The sequence below is a fragment of the Panthera onca genome, chromosome A3, assembly GCF_046562875.1.
Source record: "Panthera onca isolate mPanOnc1 chromosome A3, mPanOnc1 haplotype 2, whole genome shotgun sequence".
Taxonomy (NCBI): Eukaryota; Metazoa; Chordata; class Mammalia; order Carnivora; family Felidae; genus Panthera; species Panthera onca.
The window spans coordinates 82,346,749-82,362,618 of record NC_138341.1 but is presented as its reverse complement, the minus strand read 5'-3'; the positions used below and the strand labels follow the sequence as shown (position 1 = coordinate 82,362,618).

Here is a 15,870-nt window from a genome sequence, read left to right as displayed (position 1 = left end):
AGAATTAAGAGATAAACATGTTTAAAAACTCATCCTCCCTCTTCCAAATGAGACTGTACATATCTACACTTTGTCCAGCAGGGTATGTGAATGCTATCTCACCCCCAAGCCCTCAGATTCCAAATATATTTGCTTAGTCATTGTCCAATGAGAGAATTCAAAACGCCATTTAAATTTTTGTGTGAATTTCTTGGGATACCTAGGTGGCTCAGACAGTTAAGCGTCTGACTCTTCATGTTGGCTCAGGCCATGACCTCACGCTTTGTGAGTTGAGCCCCACATCAGGCTCTGCACAGACAGTGTGGAGCCTGCTCGGGATTCTTTCTCTCTGCCCTTCCCTGCCTCTCTCTCTCTCTCTCTCTCTCTCTCTCTCTCTCTCTCAAAATAATAAAGAAAGAAACTTTAAAAAAAAAACAAAAATGTTTCTGCATTTCTTGAAATCATGGTGAATGGACATCTTTTATAAGTTCAGTATCAGTTTGTTTTTAAGAACTGTTTGTTATGCTTACTGTCCATTATTTAATTGCTTCTCATATTAACTCCACTGCTGTATGGGAGCTCTTTATTCACTGAGGATATTAACGTTTTATCATACATGAAAACTATTCCAAATAACTTTCAGAGTTCGTTGCTTTTGTTTTATTTCTGTCTATGGAAATTCTTTGATATTTCTCTCTCTCTCTCTCTCTCTCTCTCTCTCTCTCTCTCTCTCTCCCTCCCTCCCTCCCTCCCCTTTTTTGGTCAAATTTCTGTTTTATATGTTTTCACAATTTTTTCTAAAAGCTTTACCACCAAATCAGGAAAATACCCAAGTACATTTTCATTGAGGTATATAATGTTTTCATTGTTCTGACTGTTTTAGTTCTTTACTCTGTCTAGAATGTAATTGGGTACGGTGTGAGGGAGAGATTTAACTTCATGTTTTTATCCAAATAGCTCATTTATAATTTCAGAACCCCTTATTGGATAATAATTTGTAATGCCACTTTTGTCATAAAATAAATTATTTGGGACTTTCTTGGTTGAGCTAAATGTGTATACTGATGTCAAGGGTACCACAATCTTAATTACTATAGTTTTAGGGTAAACATTGGTATTATTTAGAGCTCTTCTTGTCAATACTATTTTAAAAATCTCATCATTTTAATATTCTGGGTGAATTTAAGAATCACTTGCAAACTTTTGAGCCCATTCATATTTTTGTCAGAATTCCATTAAAACTATAATTTTAGGGGAGCCTGGGTGGCCCAGTTGGATAAGCATCCACCTTCAACTCAGGTCATGATCTCACAGCTCTGGGTTCGAGCCCTACATGGGGCTCTGTGCTGACAGCTCAGAGCCTGGAGCCTGCTTCAGATTCTCTGTCTCCCTCTCTCTCTGCCCCTCCCATGCTCACACTCTATGTGTCCCTCTCTCTCTCAAAAATAAATAACCACTTACAAAATTTAAAAAAAAAATAAAACTACAATTTTAAGAGTTGATATCTTTACAATCTCTAGTTTTCCATACAGGAAAAACATACATTTCTATTAAAGTTTTCCTTAAATTGGTGTTTCTCAAGACTGTTTCCATTATTGCTCCCTTTTGAGTCTTTTTAGACATTTTTACCCTAATTGACTGCCTCCCCATGAATTTTTAATACCACAGATATACAGTATATCTGTTGATTGAGATTTTTTTCCTCTAAATACCAATTTTATCCCCACTGGAAACAACATAGCTCCCACTCCTTGTCAATATGCATGCTTTAAATCTCAGTTTTCCTGATATTTATATGTCAGAATTTTTTTCTCCCCTCTAAATCCTATTTATTTTTAAAAGATTTTGCCAAGAAACTATAGACATCTCTATGACATGTTGCAGACAGGATCTCTTTCCCCATTATGTTTTCTAGTTGGTTACTGCCAAACAAGTTCACCATTTTTAGAATATTGATTTTGTTACAAGCATTTTATGTATTTTAATGAAGTTGTTATAGACAATGTCCATTTAAAACCCATATCCCCAGGCCAAAAAGTACAAATACGATTAAAAAGTGCAGTGTTCTGTGGTATACACTTGTGTATGAATAACTTTACTGACTGCTTATGAAAAGCAGAACTTTTCGGGGATCTTCTGACAAGATTTTTCTTTAATCTTAAAATGCTTTCTCTTCAGTGACACCATCTTTGGAGTCAGTCACTATTCTCACCATCTCAATGCCACCTCGACTCCAACCTGCTACTCCTCTTCTTTGGGGTCAGACCCCCTGATTTTAAAAGCAGCTTTAAATTAAGGAAAGGCCATTTTGCCACAGCTCAGTTCTCTGAGAAACTTCCATCTCCCACTGAAAGCCACAAGCCAGGAGGGAAACAATCACGTGCTGGAGCTTCAGGGCCAACTGGAAAGCCAGTATGAACACTCACGTCGGTCTTATTCACCACAAGCCTGAAGAAGCATGGTCCTGGAAAAGATGGCCCCTCTGTGCACACACGTAATTTATAAAAAGGAGAGGGCAAAGGAAGGAGACTGAGGCTCGATTACTAAAAATCAGCACCATGAAAACAAATGATAATGACTAATGGCCACCAGAACTCAAATTACCAGAGGTTTTAACGAGGTGAGGTGACAGTCTTCAGTTCCACCTTGAACGCCACAAAAGAACTGTTTTTAAAAGTAAAAAGGGACTGACGGGAAAGAAGGAAAGATAAAAAGAATATCTAAACTGCTGAAGGACCCTATTTGCTCCCGATATCCTGATAAACCTCCATCACTTCTTCTTCCTCCATTCCCAACTCCTTCCGACTGTGATTATCAGCAATTCTCTGACCTTTGAAGAGAGGCCTGAGTGAATTCACTGGAACTCCCAGTCTTTGACAGTATGGTTCTTGGCGTTTCTTGAGACACGTTGTCTGTCCTCTTCATTTCAAAGTGAATCTCACTGCGATCCTGGCCAACGACTCTGAGTTTAATGTATGCTCTTTCCTTCTTATCCCGCAAGTCCCCACTTGCAGGCTTTGACTCCTGGTCAGACATGGTGATGATGGCTTCACCCAGGGTCTCCTCCTCACAGCAGTGGCCTCGGAGAAGTAGGCCTTCGCTCTGGGATTCACAAATCTATCTCTTCCCCACAGTACACCACCACAGCTGGAGGGACTTCTGCTATACCTAGAATATTAATTTTATATCTGGCCAATTAGTAATATACTAATTCTAATTTTAATAATAAAGTCATTTTCTCCCTTACAGTAAGCATGACTTGGTTCCTTTACTTATGGTTGTATCGGTGGCACTTCTGAAATATGTTAAGTAATGCTGGTTATGTGGGCATCTTTGTCTTGCTCTTGACTTCAGTGAGGGGGTCTATACCTGTAGAAGGTCTAACACAACAGTGGCTCACCATGAAGAATGTTAGTGACTATTGGTTTGAACTGATGTTATTTATTAAGTTAAGGAAGTATCCCTCAGTTCCTAAGTTATTTTACTGGTAATTTGTATTGAATCTTATCAAATGCCTGTTAGACCTACAGGGTAATCATAGGACAGGGTGATGGGTGCATCGGACCAACATGATACATTAAAATATAATAACATATGATATATTAAAATATGTTTCTGAATATGAAGCTATTTTTAGATTTGGAGATCAATGTCACCTAAACTATAGAGCTCTAAAGTGTACACATCTAGAACAAGAATTCTTAACAGAGGCTATGGCCACCAGGGCAAAAAGTGGATCTTGGGCAAGAAAATCCTTAGATATTGCAATGGTTTGTGACCCTGCAAAGTGCACGGTACATCAATAGATATACAATATATCTGTAGCATTAGAAAACTGAAGAAGGGAAGAAGATAGGGTGGGGGTAGGGTGAGTGCCTTTTTAGGCTCTACAGGGGAGCAGTAATGAGGAGAAACAAAAAAGCATTGCTCTAGATTACTAGAATACTGCTCTAGATTCTATATTGGCTTATATGTAATTGTGAGTTTTCACAACTTTGTTTTTTTATATCTGTGAATGCCTTTATATTACCTCCCACCATTAATAAACTGCTTGGACACATACAGCATCCACTGGTCCCAAACTTTTACCTCTAATCTCTGTACAACTATTCACGGTCTTCATGCAGCCTGGTGTTTGATCCTCTGATATAAAAATCTGTTTTTATGTTTGGGCCAGTGGTTTTCCATAAAATTTTCAGTGACAGCCGAAATGTTCTATATTTGGGCTAATGCGGTAATCACTTGTCACATATGGTTATTAAGCCCTTGAAATATGGCTACCACGACTGAAGAACTAATTTTTAATTGAACTAAATTAACTAATTTACTTAATTTAAATTTACATGTACATAGTCACATATCGCTGGTGGCTATCGCATTGTATAGTTTAGGTCTGGATGCTTATAGGATTATGTCTTTGTTCCTGAAATAAAAAATTTTCACTGACTTGATGGTCATCCTAGAAAAAAAAACTTATCCTTTTTGGTCTCTTATCTTATTCTTCTGCCTGAAAACTTAGCTCTGGTCATAAGAAATCCATCCTGTACCAGTCAGATAAATTACACTTCTCATTTCTAGTCCTTTTGAACTTGGCCTCTGGCTAATATTTCCATGGGTAATAAGTATCCACAGGAGAGTGGGGGTGGACAAATCAGACGAGGCTAGATTTTTGTCCTGAGAGGCAGGAAATCCAAAGAAAAATTTAAAGACATAATCTGTGCCACTTTCCCACTAATGGTAGGTGTATTCAGTAAATGATTTAGGTTATGTGTAGTGAAGGCAGAGTTTATCTTAATCTTGAGTTCAAAATAATGATTTCAGCATATTCTGATTGGAGCCCACTTACCCAGACTTGCTTCTATTGTCTCATTAGTTGGACTCACAATTATAGGCTTCACAGGCTTGTCTTCCTCTGAAAGACAAACATCAGCAGGGGTTCTTAGTCTCTTACAGAGCAGAATCTCAGCGGATGACAACAGTTAGCAAAATATACCAAAATATATCACATGGAGTCTGGCCAGATATTCCCCTGAGAGCCCAGCGCATATATGGCAGGAGAGAGAGGGCAAGAAGTGAAAGAAGGAGGCCACCACAGAGGCCACGGCAAAACCATGAACGCCTGCCAGAAAGCCTGGGCCCTGCTGAGTCCATCAAGTTTGGTGCTACAAACACACAGATCACCAGGACTCCAGACAAGTGCCTCTTCCTAAAGCAAATCAGGAAAAGCGAGTAGCCGTGGCAAGGTACTTCTGTGGATGAAGCATTATTAACCAGAAGGACCGTCCAGTGCTAGACTTGCTTGTATTTCGTAATTTTAGTAATGACCCATGAGTGGAGTGCCAAGAAATTTGGCATCATTTATTAAAAAGGGTGGAAAAGTATTAAGGAGCTCCAGAAATCCATCTGAGTTTTATTTACAAGAAGACAGACTTCAAAGGTTGATCTGTAGCCAAGCCTGAGAAACTATGAGCTGGAATGGCCAGGATTCCACCACAGTCAAAACAAAACAAAACACAAAAGGCAAAAAAACAAAAACAACAACAACAACAACAAAGCAAACTCCATCAGAGCAGGATATTGTCTCTTTTGTCCCCTGACGTATACCTAGAACAGTGTGCCTGGCATAGAGTAGATGCTCAATTAATATTTTTGAATCTGCCTTTATGAAAACAAAATATGACCTCATCTCTGATGAAGTATATTATTTCTATAGAAGGGATCAGAAAATGAGACAGAGGGTATTTAAAACATATTTGACCTATCTAAAAAATTCCCTAGTTCTCTCTAAAATTTTGTCTGCCGCTCTGGTTGCCGTATGTCAAGAAAGACAAGCCAGAGCTACACAACGGCCAGAGAGAAGCTGCTAAAATCTCAGGATGGTAGTGATATAAAGACTGCTGGAAATTATAATGCACTGGTGCTTGTAGGATGTGGGCAAGGAATTAATTTTGATTCAATAAAATTAACGTTTAAAAAATATAAATTATTAGATGATTGAGAACACCTAGCTATAGGTAGGGTGATCATATTTTGGAATTACCTGAGATAGTCCCCATTTTTTCCTCTTGTCCCAGCATAATTACTAATAAGACTCCTTTAACTTTTAAAGTCCTGGTTAAAGTAACTCTTCTATTACTGAAAGTTTACGAAATCTGACATAGAAAGGTTGAACATTCTGCCCATCCCCAGGTAATGTAGGAGTTCATTTTCTTGTAAAATAGCTTCTAGGGGAAACATAGTTAATAGAGAATTGAAAGCCTCGAGAAGATTTACTAGAAAAATCATCATACACCTTTTTACTTCTCCTCTGTTCTGCACCAGGCACATGACCACACGATGAGCATACCTGATTGTTGATCTCCCCAACAGTCTTGGAAGGTTGTATCCCATTACAGAGGAGGAAACAGGCTTAGAGAGGTCAGGCAAGCTAACAAGAAACTAACAAGAGGTAGAGCATGCTCTGGGAGTGCAACGTGTTCCAAAGCCCATCAGCGTCCACCCCATTACACCAACAACCCTCACTGCTACACACTCAGACTCCCCAAGCGAAAGACCTTGGAACTACTCTTCCTCATACACCAGCCACAGGGAACTCCAGAGCTCTCTGGAAGAACCATCTTTAGCCATGCCAAAGAACAAGCCTCTTGCTTCCATTGGAAAACAGCTCTTAACTGTTGGTCGAATTAGCCCTGCATCTGAGGCAGGAATGCAAAATACAGACGCAGTATTAGCAACAAAGACTCAACTAACAGCCATGTGACATTTGGCAAGTCGCCAAGCTGCTCTTGGGTTTAGCTCTTCCATTAACAACGAAGGGAATACTAGAATCATGATTTCTGGGCCTTCCCAGGTTCAAACTCCTAGGACTGGAGCTATGACTCACCTAGAGTGAGAAGTTCTATAACCCGGGTAATACGATACTGCTTTCCCAAGTATGTATAGGATGCTTGACAAGTATAGTTCCCCTTATGTGCTGCAGTCACATTCGTCATGATGAGTCTATTTGTCAGTCCAGTAAAGTTCACATTGTCAAGTAGTAGAGGTTTGCAATCCTAGACAGAGGGAGAGGAAGGGAGTATTGAAAACCAATTAATGAATTCCCCCTGCCTACCAGCAAAAGAAACTCTGTTTTTTCACATTGGTAAATGTTTTACAAATGTGTCTATTTATGTGTATGTATGTGTATACACACGCACACACATATGTATACATGCATATTTATGTTCATATATATTCATACATATGTGAATTGAAAACCTCAGGAGAATTTACAAAAATAATCTCACATGCCTATTTATTTCTCTTCTGTTTTGCGCCAGGCACATGATCACAAGCTGAGCACATGTATGAATACATATATGACCATGTTCCTTACGTACAAGTTTTAATATAGTATGTTTTTGGCAATACTCACAATTACATTTCCAGGATATTAAATGTTTATGCCTATGAGCCTTGCACTTTGAAGACAAGTGAAGACAAATTTATTTGCAAGAAAAACATGTTTGAGGAAAGAATGCTAACACCATATTTTCTTAGTAATGCTGTACTTCCTTTCTTCATTGACATTATTTATTTTGTATTTCTTCACCCCTATAAGATGATTCCCCACATAAGCTCCAACCAACTAGGTAGAGCAAAAGTACCAAAAAACGTGATGTGTTCCATGGAGTGCTAGCCAATCCACTTTCAAGATAGTCACAGAAACCACTAAGTTATTTCAGGATCACTTAATATTTTTAATAAGGCAAAAATACATATGTTTTATGATAAATAGGGATCTCTTAAAAACCTTAAATTTATAATCAGTCTTATCTTTAAATATCTTTTATTTCTACTATACTTTTCTCAATCTTATTAAATCAAATAAAATTAAGAGAAAGTAAGATTTTTATTAAGCTGCAAATTAAATGTATGTAGTCTTACAACTTTTTTAAAAATTTCTAATAGGTTTCACACACAAAAGCAAACAACATGTCACATGAAAAAGTCCTCTGCAGATTCACCCTATGGTCCAAGACAGAAAACTGATTTTATCTGACAGAAAAGTAAAATACCATATGTAATATAAAATTACCTTATGCCACTGTATTTTGGGTAACTCATGTTTTTCGTCTCTAAAAAAATCCAAATAAGGACACACAAGTTGTCCATCTCTTGCAATGGGTAGTTTCTGTGTAAATATAGCTTCTGCATTGTAACACAAGTTAGGTTCATGCTGCACAAACTTAATAGCTATTTTAATTTTGAGGCAGTAAGTTGAATTTCTAAAACAAATCAAAATAGATAAATTAAGCACCATTAAAGATGTTTCCATCCTTAACGACTGCAGCCACACAGAACACATGTTTGTAACATTATTAATCCCTTTCTTACCTTACTGCACAATAGTAATGTCCCGAATCCTCTACCTTAGCGGGAACAAACCAAAGTTTATCTTTGTGCTGATGAATCCTGGAGTCTACTTCCATAGATATAGGTGTCTTGCTGTCATTTTTATACCAAATTATAGTGCCTTTCTTTTCGTTCGGGTTAAGAAGACATGAACGAACATCAATTTCATACGCAGATGAAACTAAAACTACTTTTTCTTCACGTTCCTCACAAGTATCTTTAAAAGGGAAAAAGGGAAAGCAATTTCCATGAGAAATTCGTCAGTGATTTTTAATGTAATATCTACATATAAACACATCAATTATAAAATACATCAATTCATATTATATATGTTTTAATGGCTTTATGATTAAAAGTATAATCTTGGGGGCACCTGAGTGACTCAGCTGGTTAAGTGTCCAACTCTTGGTTTCGGCTCAGGTCATGATCTCACGATTTGTGGGTCTGAGGCCTGCTAGGCTCTGTACTGACAGTGCAGAGCCTGCTTGGAATTCTCTCTCTCCCCCTCTCTCTCTGCTCCCCTTTGCTCGAGCTCTTTCTCTCTCAAAATAAATCAATAAACTTAAAAAAACTTAAAAAAAATAACTTAAAAACTTAAAAACTTAAAAAAAAAATTTAAATAAAAATATCATCTTGGAAGTCTGAAAGATTTATGTACAAATCCAGTTGTGTCACTGACTAGCTGTGTGTCCTTGGGAAAGCTATTTAACCTCTCTTATCCCTTCCTGTCCATCTAAAATTTGGTGCTAATGTAGCAGGGGAGATATCTACTTCAGTACAAAATGGACTGGATTTGGTCTCCCACATAAACAATTTTAAAAATGGAACATCAGGGAACAAAAGACAGAAATACTAGAAAGATGGAAAACAAAACAGGTGAGCCCTACAATTTTCCCAAGTTACTGCCTAGAGAAAGATTCTAGGTCATGACATTGCAAGGAGGAAACACAGGCAAAGCCCAGTGTTCTCTCTGAATGGAGAAAATAGAGCTGGAAATCCGGGTAAACCATAAGTTTGCAGGACAGAATACCAAAGGGATTATAACTGTATAGATAGATAGAGCTTTGGAGATAAGTCTCCCTTAAGCTTTCAGCTGAGTACCAATTAGCATAAGCACATTAGAAGTGCCAAGGCCAGAGTGAAAACTGTCAAAAGGATTAGAGTGAATATCCACTGGAGCACACACTGGCTAGTAACATTTGATGTTTTCAACAGGCAGAATGAAAAGCCTCCTTAATCATGGGGCATCAGGTAAAGTACCCAGATGATTCCGACCCACCAGATGGGACATATTAGGCCCCATACAAAACCTCGTACTGATCATGACTAATAAAGCTTAAAATCAAAACTTGAAAAGACCAACTACTTCCAAGTCATAACCTTGTGGCCGAACAGTTCAAGAACATTTTTAACAATACAAAAATATCCAGCACCCAAAATGGTAAAATTTACAATGACCAGCATTCAATCAAAAATTATCAGGTGTGCAAAGAAGTGGGACAATACAATCAATAATAAGAAGAAAATAATCAGTCAATCAAAACTGACCCAGAATTGACACAGATGATAGAATGGATTGAAAAATTAAAATAGTTATTACTACTCAGTTCCATTTGTCCAAGATACTAGATCAAGCATGTTGAGTGGAGACACGAAAGAGATGTTTTAATGAAATTTAAATAAAATTTCTAGTAATGAAAACCACAATGTTGACTTAAAAAAAACACTGGATATGATTAATGGCAGATTTGACAATACAGAAAAAAAGATTAGTGAACCTAAAGGCACAGCATTAGAAACTATCCAGAATTAAACACAGAAAGAAAAATAACAGAAATTTTACAAAATAAAATTAGTTAGCTGCAGGACAACTTCAATACATGTAATATAAATTCCTGAAGAAAAAGGAGAAGAGAGGTGGGTGAAACATAAAAAGTACTTGAAGAAATACAGGCTTTCAAGATTTTATTAAAATAATGTACACACAGATCCCAAAATCACAATAAACCCTAAGGAAAAAAAAAACCATGACAAAAACTACACAAAACACAAAAATGATGCAGCCTTCTTGTCAAAAACAATACAAACCAGAAAAGAGTAAAATAACGATAAGTACTGAAAGAAAAAATTACCAACCTAGAATTCATGATCTAGTAAAAATATCTTTCAAAAACAGGAGCAAAATAAACACTTTTTTTTCAAATTTATAAAAGCTGTAAAAATTCACCACCAGTACATCTATGCTAAAAAAAAAAAAAATATGTAAGGAAGTTCTTCATAAAGAAGGAAAATAGTATCAGATGAAAAATGAATCTATATAAAGGAATAAATTCTCAGAAATGTTTCTTACATGGGTAGTTATAAAATAATTTTTATTATTTAAATATCTTTAAAGATAACTGAATGTTTAAAGCAAAAATTTTTTAAAAAGCATTGTGAGATTTATAACACATAAAGAAGTAAAATATATGGGAACAATAAGGCAAAGTTCAATAAAGGAGAAGCAGATGTATATTGTTCTAAATTTTTTATACTATAATTGAAATAGTATAGTATCACTTAAAAGTGGATAGCAGTAAGTTAAAGATGGATACCATAATCCTGAGAGCAGTTATTTTAAAAACAAACAAGTTATTAGTATAAGCCAGACATAGGAGATAAATATGAATTATGAAAATTCTCAATCCAAAAGGCAGCAAAAAAGTGAAACAAAAATGAAAAGAATTTATAGGACAAAGAGAAAATAAAATATGATGCTAAATTAAACCCAAATGTATTAACAATCATATTAAAATATTTTAATGGTCTAAATACCTCAACCAAAAGGCAAAGATAGTTAGACTGAATAAAGAAAGAAGGACCCAACTATATGCTGCCTATTATACACACACTCTCACACATACACACACTTAAGTATAAAGACACAAATACATTAAAAGTAAAAAAGAGAAAATATCTACCATAATACTAATCAAAGGAAAGTATGAATGATTATTATATTATCCAATTTTACAGTAAAGAACATTACCAGGATAAAAATGGCCACTTCATTACAATAAAGGAGTCATTTATCAAGAGGTACACAGTAATCCTAAATGTTTATTCACCTACTAACAGTGCTTCAAAATACATAAAGCAAAACGTGATAGAACTTCAAGGAGAAATAAAGAAACTCACAATTACAGTCAAAGATTTCAACACCATACTCACAATAATTGATAGAACAAGTAAAACAGCCATATAATGATAATGATATAAAAGATGTGAGCACTGTCAATGAATTTGGCATAATCAATTTTTTTAACTTGTTTTTAATGTTTATTTTTGAGAGAGAGACTGACAGAGCATGAGTCAGGGAAGAACAAAGAGAGAGAGGGAGACATAGAATCCGAAGCGGGCGTCAGGCTCCAAGCAGTCAGCACAAAACCCGATGCGGGGCTTGAACTCACAAACTGTGATATAACGACCTGAGTTGAATTCTGATGCTTAACCAACTGAGCCACTTAGGCACCCCTGGTGCAATCAATATTTCTAGATAATTCTACCCAACAGAGCAGAAGACACATTTTTTTGAGTGCACACAAAAAATTTTATCATATTCTTGTTCATAATCTAATATTCAATAAATTCAAAAGGATTCAAATTAGACAAAGTATGTTCCCTGGTGACAACGGGACTAAACTAGAAATCAATAATAGAAAGAAATCTAGAAATTCCCCATATATTTGAAGGATGTAAACCCCTTCTAGATAATCCATGAGTTAAAAAGAAAGAAAAAGGGAAATTAGAAAGTAATTTAACCTGAATAAGGAAAACAAAACATATCAAAACTTGTGGCATGCACTGGCAGCAGTACCTAGAGGAAAGAAGACAGCACTAAATGTCTACAGAAGAAAAAAGATCTCAGATTACTAACTTCAGTTTCCACTTAAGAAACTAGAAAAAATATATATACCCAAAAGATCTGAGAGAAAAACTGATGAAATAAAAAACAGAAAAATAATAAAGTCAAAGATACCAAAAACTAGTTCTTTCAGAAAATCCATCAAATTGATATATGTCTAGCCACTGATCAGGAAAAAAGAGGGTGACACCTCTTATTACAAATATTTTAAAGAGATAATAAGAAAATCTTATGAACAATTTTATACCAGTAAATTTAAGAATTTGAATAAAATGAGCAAATTCCTTGACTATAAACTTCTCAGAAGAAAAAGATAACCCGAAGAGACTTGTAAATACTAAATAAAGTAAATCTGTACTCGAAAAACTTCCAAAGAGAAAACTTCAGGCCCACATGGCTTCACTAGGAGAAATAACACCAATTTTATATAGTCTTCCAGAAAATTGAAGAGTCAATAACACTTCCTGGTTTACTTTGAGCTCGGCAGTATTCAAATGTCAAAAACAAAGACACGACCAAAAAAGAAGCCCACAAGCCACTCCTCATCGTGAACATAGATGTAAACGGTTTTTAAAATATTTTAGCAAACTGAATCCTACAATAATATCAAAAAAGGATAATGCATTATAATGTACATAACATCAAAGGAATACAAAGTTAGATCCACCTCTTTTAAAAACTCTATGAAATTCCATATTTGAACACCTTTTAAAAGAAAAATTATATGATCATCTCAACAGTGCAGAAAAAGCACTTGACAAAATCCAACATCCGTTCCTGATAAAGACTCTCAGCAAACTAGAAATGGAGGGGAACTTTCTGAACCTGATAAAAGACAGGTATGAAAAACCTACAGCTAATCATATAGTAAGATTAGGAACAAAGCAAGGATGTCCACTGTAACCACTTCAATATTATCCTGGAAGATCCAATTAGTACATTAAGGCAACAAAAAGAAATAAATGGCATCCAGATTGAAGGGGAAAGAAAAATGTCTTTATTTGCAGACAATATGACCATCTGTGTAGACTATGCTATGAAATCTACATAAGACCTGGAAGGATTAATAAATTGTAGGATATGAATATGCAAAATTAAACGTGTTTGTATACACAAGCAAAAAATAAATGAAAACTGAATTTTTAAAATATCACTTTTAATAGCGTCAAAAGATATGACTAAAGAATAAATCTGACAAAAGATGCTTCAGACCTATCCAATGAAAATTACAAAATGTTGCTTAAATAAAGTTCTAAATAAATGAAGAAATGTATAATCTGTTCATGGGTCAGAAGAATCAATTTTGTCAAGATGTCACTTCCCTCCAAATCGATTTATATTCAATTCCATTTCATTCCAAATATGAGCAGGATTTTTTTTGTAAAAATTGGCAAGCTGATTCTAAAATTCATACAGAATGAGTCAACAGTTTTGATTTTTTAAAAATGTTTTAAGAAGTTACACTGCTTTATTTCAGCATTTATTATAAAGCCACAGGAATTAAGACAGTGCAGTATTGGTATACAGATAAAGAGGTCACTGGAATAGAAGTCTCAGAAATAAGACTGGAAATTTTTTTCCATCAAAGGCTTCCAATAATCAAAACATTTATTTAAGGGCGCCTGGGTGGTTCAGTTAGCTAAGCATCCTGATTCTTGCTTGATCTCGGCTCAGATCATGATCTCAGGGTCATAGGATCAAGTTCTGCTTTAGACTCCAAGCTGAGTGTGGAGCCAGCTTAAGATTCTCTCTCTCTCTCTCTCTCTCTCTCTCTCTCTGCCTTTCCCCCACTCCCTCTCTCTCTCTTAAAAAAAATACAAAAACAAAAAAAAAAAAAACCAAACACATTTATTTAATAACAAACCAGCTAAATCTCAGTGGAACAGAACAGTTTGTGTCTTTGTAACTTAAAATACTGTCATCCCCTTTTCCCAGCTCCACTCTAGCCTTGAAAACAGAAGCCTGGAAAACACAACAGCTGTGAAAAACAGCAGGCTTTCAAGAGGAGACCAGGTTTGGAGCTCCTCAGAAAGCCCTATTCTTAGAGCACTGCCATGAATTTACCTGACTGGAAGCTCCTTGGAAAAGTCACAGAGTGGTGTTGTACCAAAAAATAAATAATCCAATTAAAAAATGGGCAGAAGACATGAACAGATATTTTTCCAAAGAAGACATACAGATGGTCAACAGATACATGAAAAAAATGCTCAACGTCATTCATCATCAGGGAAATGTAAATCAAAACTACAATGAGATGTCACCTCACACCTGTCAGGGTGGCTAAACTCAACAACACAAGAAACAACAGGTGTTGATGAGGATGTGGAGACAAAGGAACCCTCTTGCACTGTTGGTGGGAATGCAAACTGGTGCAGCCACTCTGGAAAACAGTATGGAGGTTCCTCAAAAAGTTAAAAATAGAACTACCCTAAGATATAGGAATTGCACTACTAGGTATTTACCTAAAGAATACAAAAATACGAATTCAAAGGAATATGGGCACCCCAACAGTGCAGAGCCTGCTTGGGATTCTCTCCCTCTCTCTCTCTGACCCTTCCCTGCTCACACTCTCTGCCTCTCAAAGTAAATAACTAAACATTAGGGAAAAAAAACATAAAATTGAGATAAAAGTGGACAGGGGCGCCTGGGTGGCTCAGTCGGTTAAGCGTCCGCCTTCAGCTCAGGTCACGATCTCGTGGTCCGTGAGTTTGAGCCCCGCGTCGGGCTCTGGGCTGATGGCTCAGAGCCTGGAGCCTGCTTCCGATTCTGTGTCTCCCTCTCTCTCTGCCCCTCCCCCGTTCATGCTCTGTCTCTCTCTGTCTCAAAAATAAATAAACGTTAAAAAAATTAAAAAAAAAAAAGAGAGATAAAAGTGGACAGGTTAGGATGGTACCCTGTGAGGACTTCTAAATATTTAGCTACTAGGAATGGCGGTAGCAAAAACAGTGTATGATAAAAAGAGTAAACTTTAAGAAGGTCTCAGCTAGACACCCTGTTCTGTTTATCTGGGATCTGCCCCACCACTCTACTGACATTGTTCTGATCTATAAGTTTTAAGCTGACACATCAAATAAACAACTCTAAGATATCATCTTACTTAACTTATTTAAGTATCTGCATTTGACACATATGATCCACTCATCCTTGAAACGCTTTCTTCACTTGGATCTCAGGACACTTGTCTGCTTCTCTTCTACATTTCAGGTCTGTCTTTCACTGAGTCTCTGATGAGTAGAAATTTGACCACCAACCTTGGAGATCTACAGTGTTGAGTCCTTGAAGGTCTTATCTTTTCCAACCACATTCAGGTGACCCCATCTCGTCTCATGGTTCTAGTACCAGCTGCTTTCTGAGGTCTCCAATTTTATATCCAGCCCAGAACTCTCCCCTGGGCTCCGGACTGCTTAGTCAACATCACTATTTCCACACGGAATGGAGCTAAACTTAACACGTGTGGTCTGAACATGGATCTTCCCCTGCCCCGTCAAGGGCAACTCCACCTTGCACTTGGCTCAGGCCAAAACCCTTAGAGTCAGCCGTGATTCTCTTTCTCTCATACCCACATCCAATTTATCTTAAAATCCTGTTGGCTC

The 15,870-nt window shown here is 36.6% G+C and overlaps 1 protein-coding gene and 1 pseudogene across 14 annotated transcripts in view; both read right to left on the bottom strand.

Moving 5' to 3' along the window:
• Positions 1-15,870, bottom strand: part of IL1R1 (interleukin 1 receptor type 1) — a 128,348-nt gene that overhangs the window by 9,216 nt on the left and 103,262 nt on the right. For 9 of the 14 annotated variants that reach the window (XM_081795300.1, XM_060609497.3, XM_081795299.1 and 6 more), the window contains 4 exons: positions 8,356-8,590; positions 8,057-8,246; positions 6,863-7,031; positions 4,826-4,891 (listed from right to left, as the gene is read on the bottom strand). In XM_081795300.1, coding sequence (XP_081651426.1) covers positions 4,826-4,891; positions 6,863-7,031; positions 8,057-8,246; positions 8,356-8,590 — 660 coding nt within the window. Of the gene's footprint in view, positions 1-342; positions 2,444-4,825; positions 4,892-6,862; positions 7,032-8,056; positions 8,247-8,355; positions 8,591-15,870 lie in introns of those variants that run through there. The other 5 variants (XM_081795305.1, XM_060609522.3, XM_060609527.3 and 2 more) reach the window with 2 other exon arrangements.
• On the bottom strand, positions 2,450-4,818 carry LOC132663318 (small ubiquitin-related modifier 1 pseudogene; annotated as a pseudogene).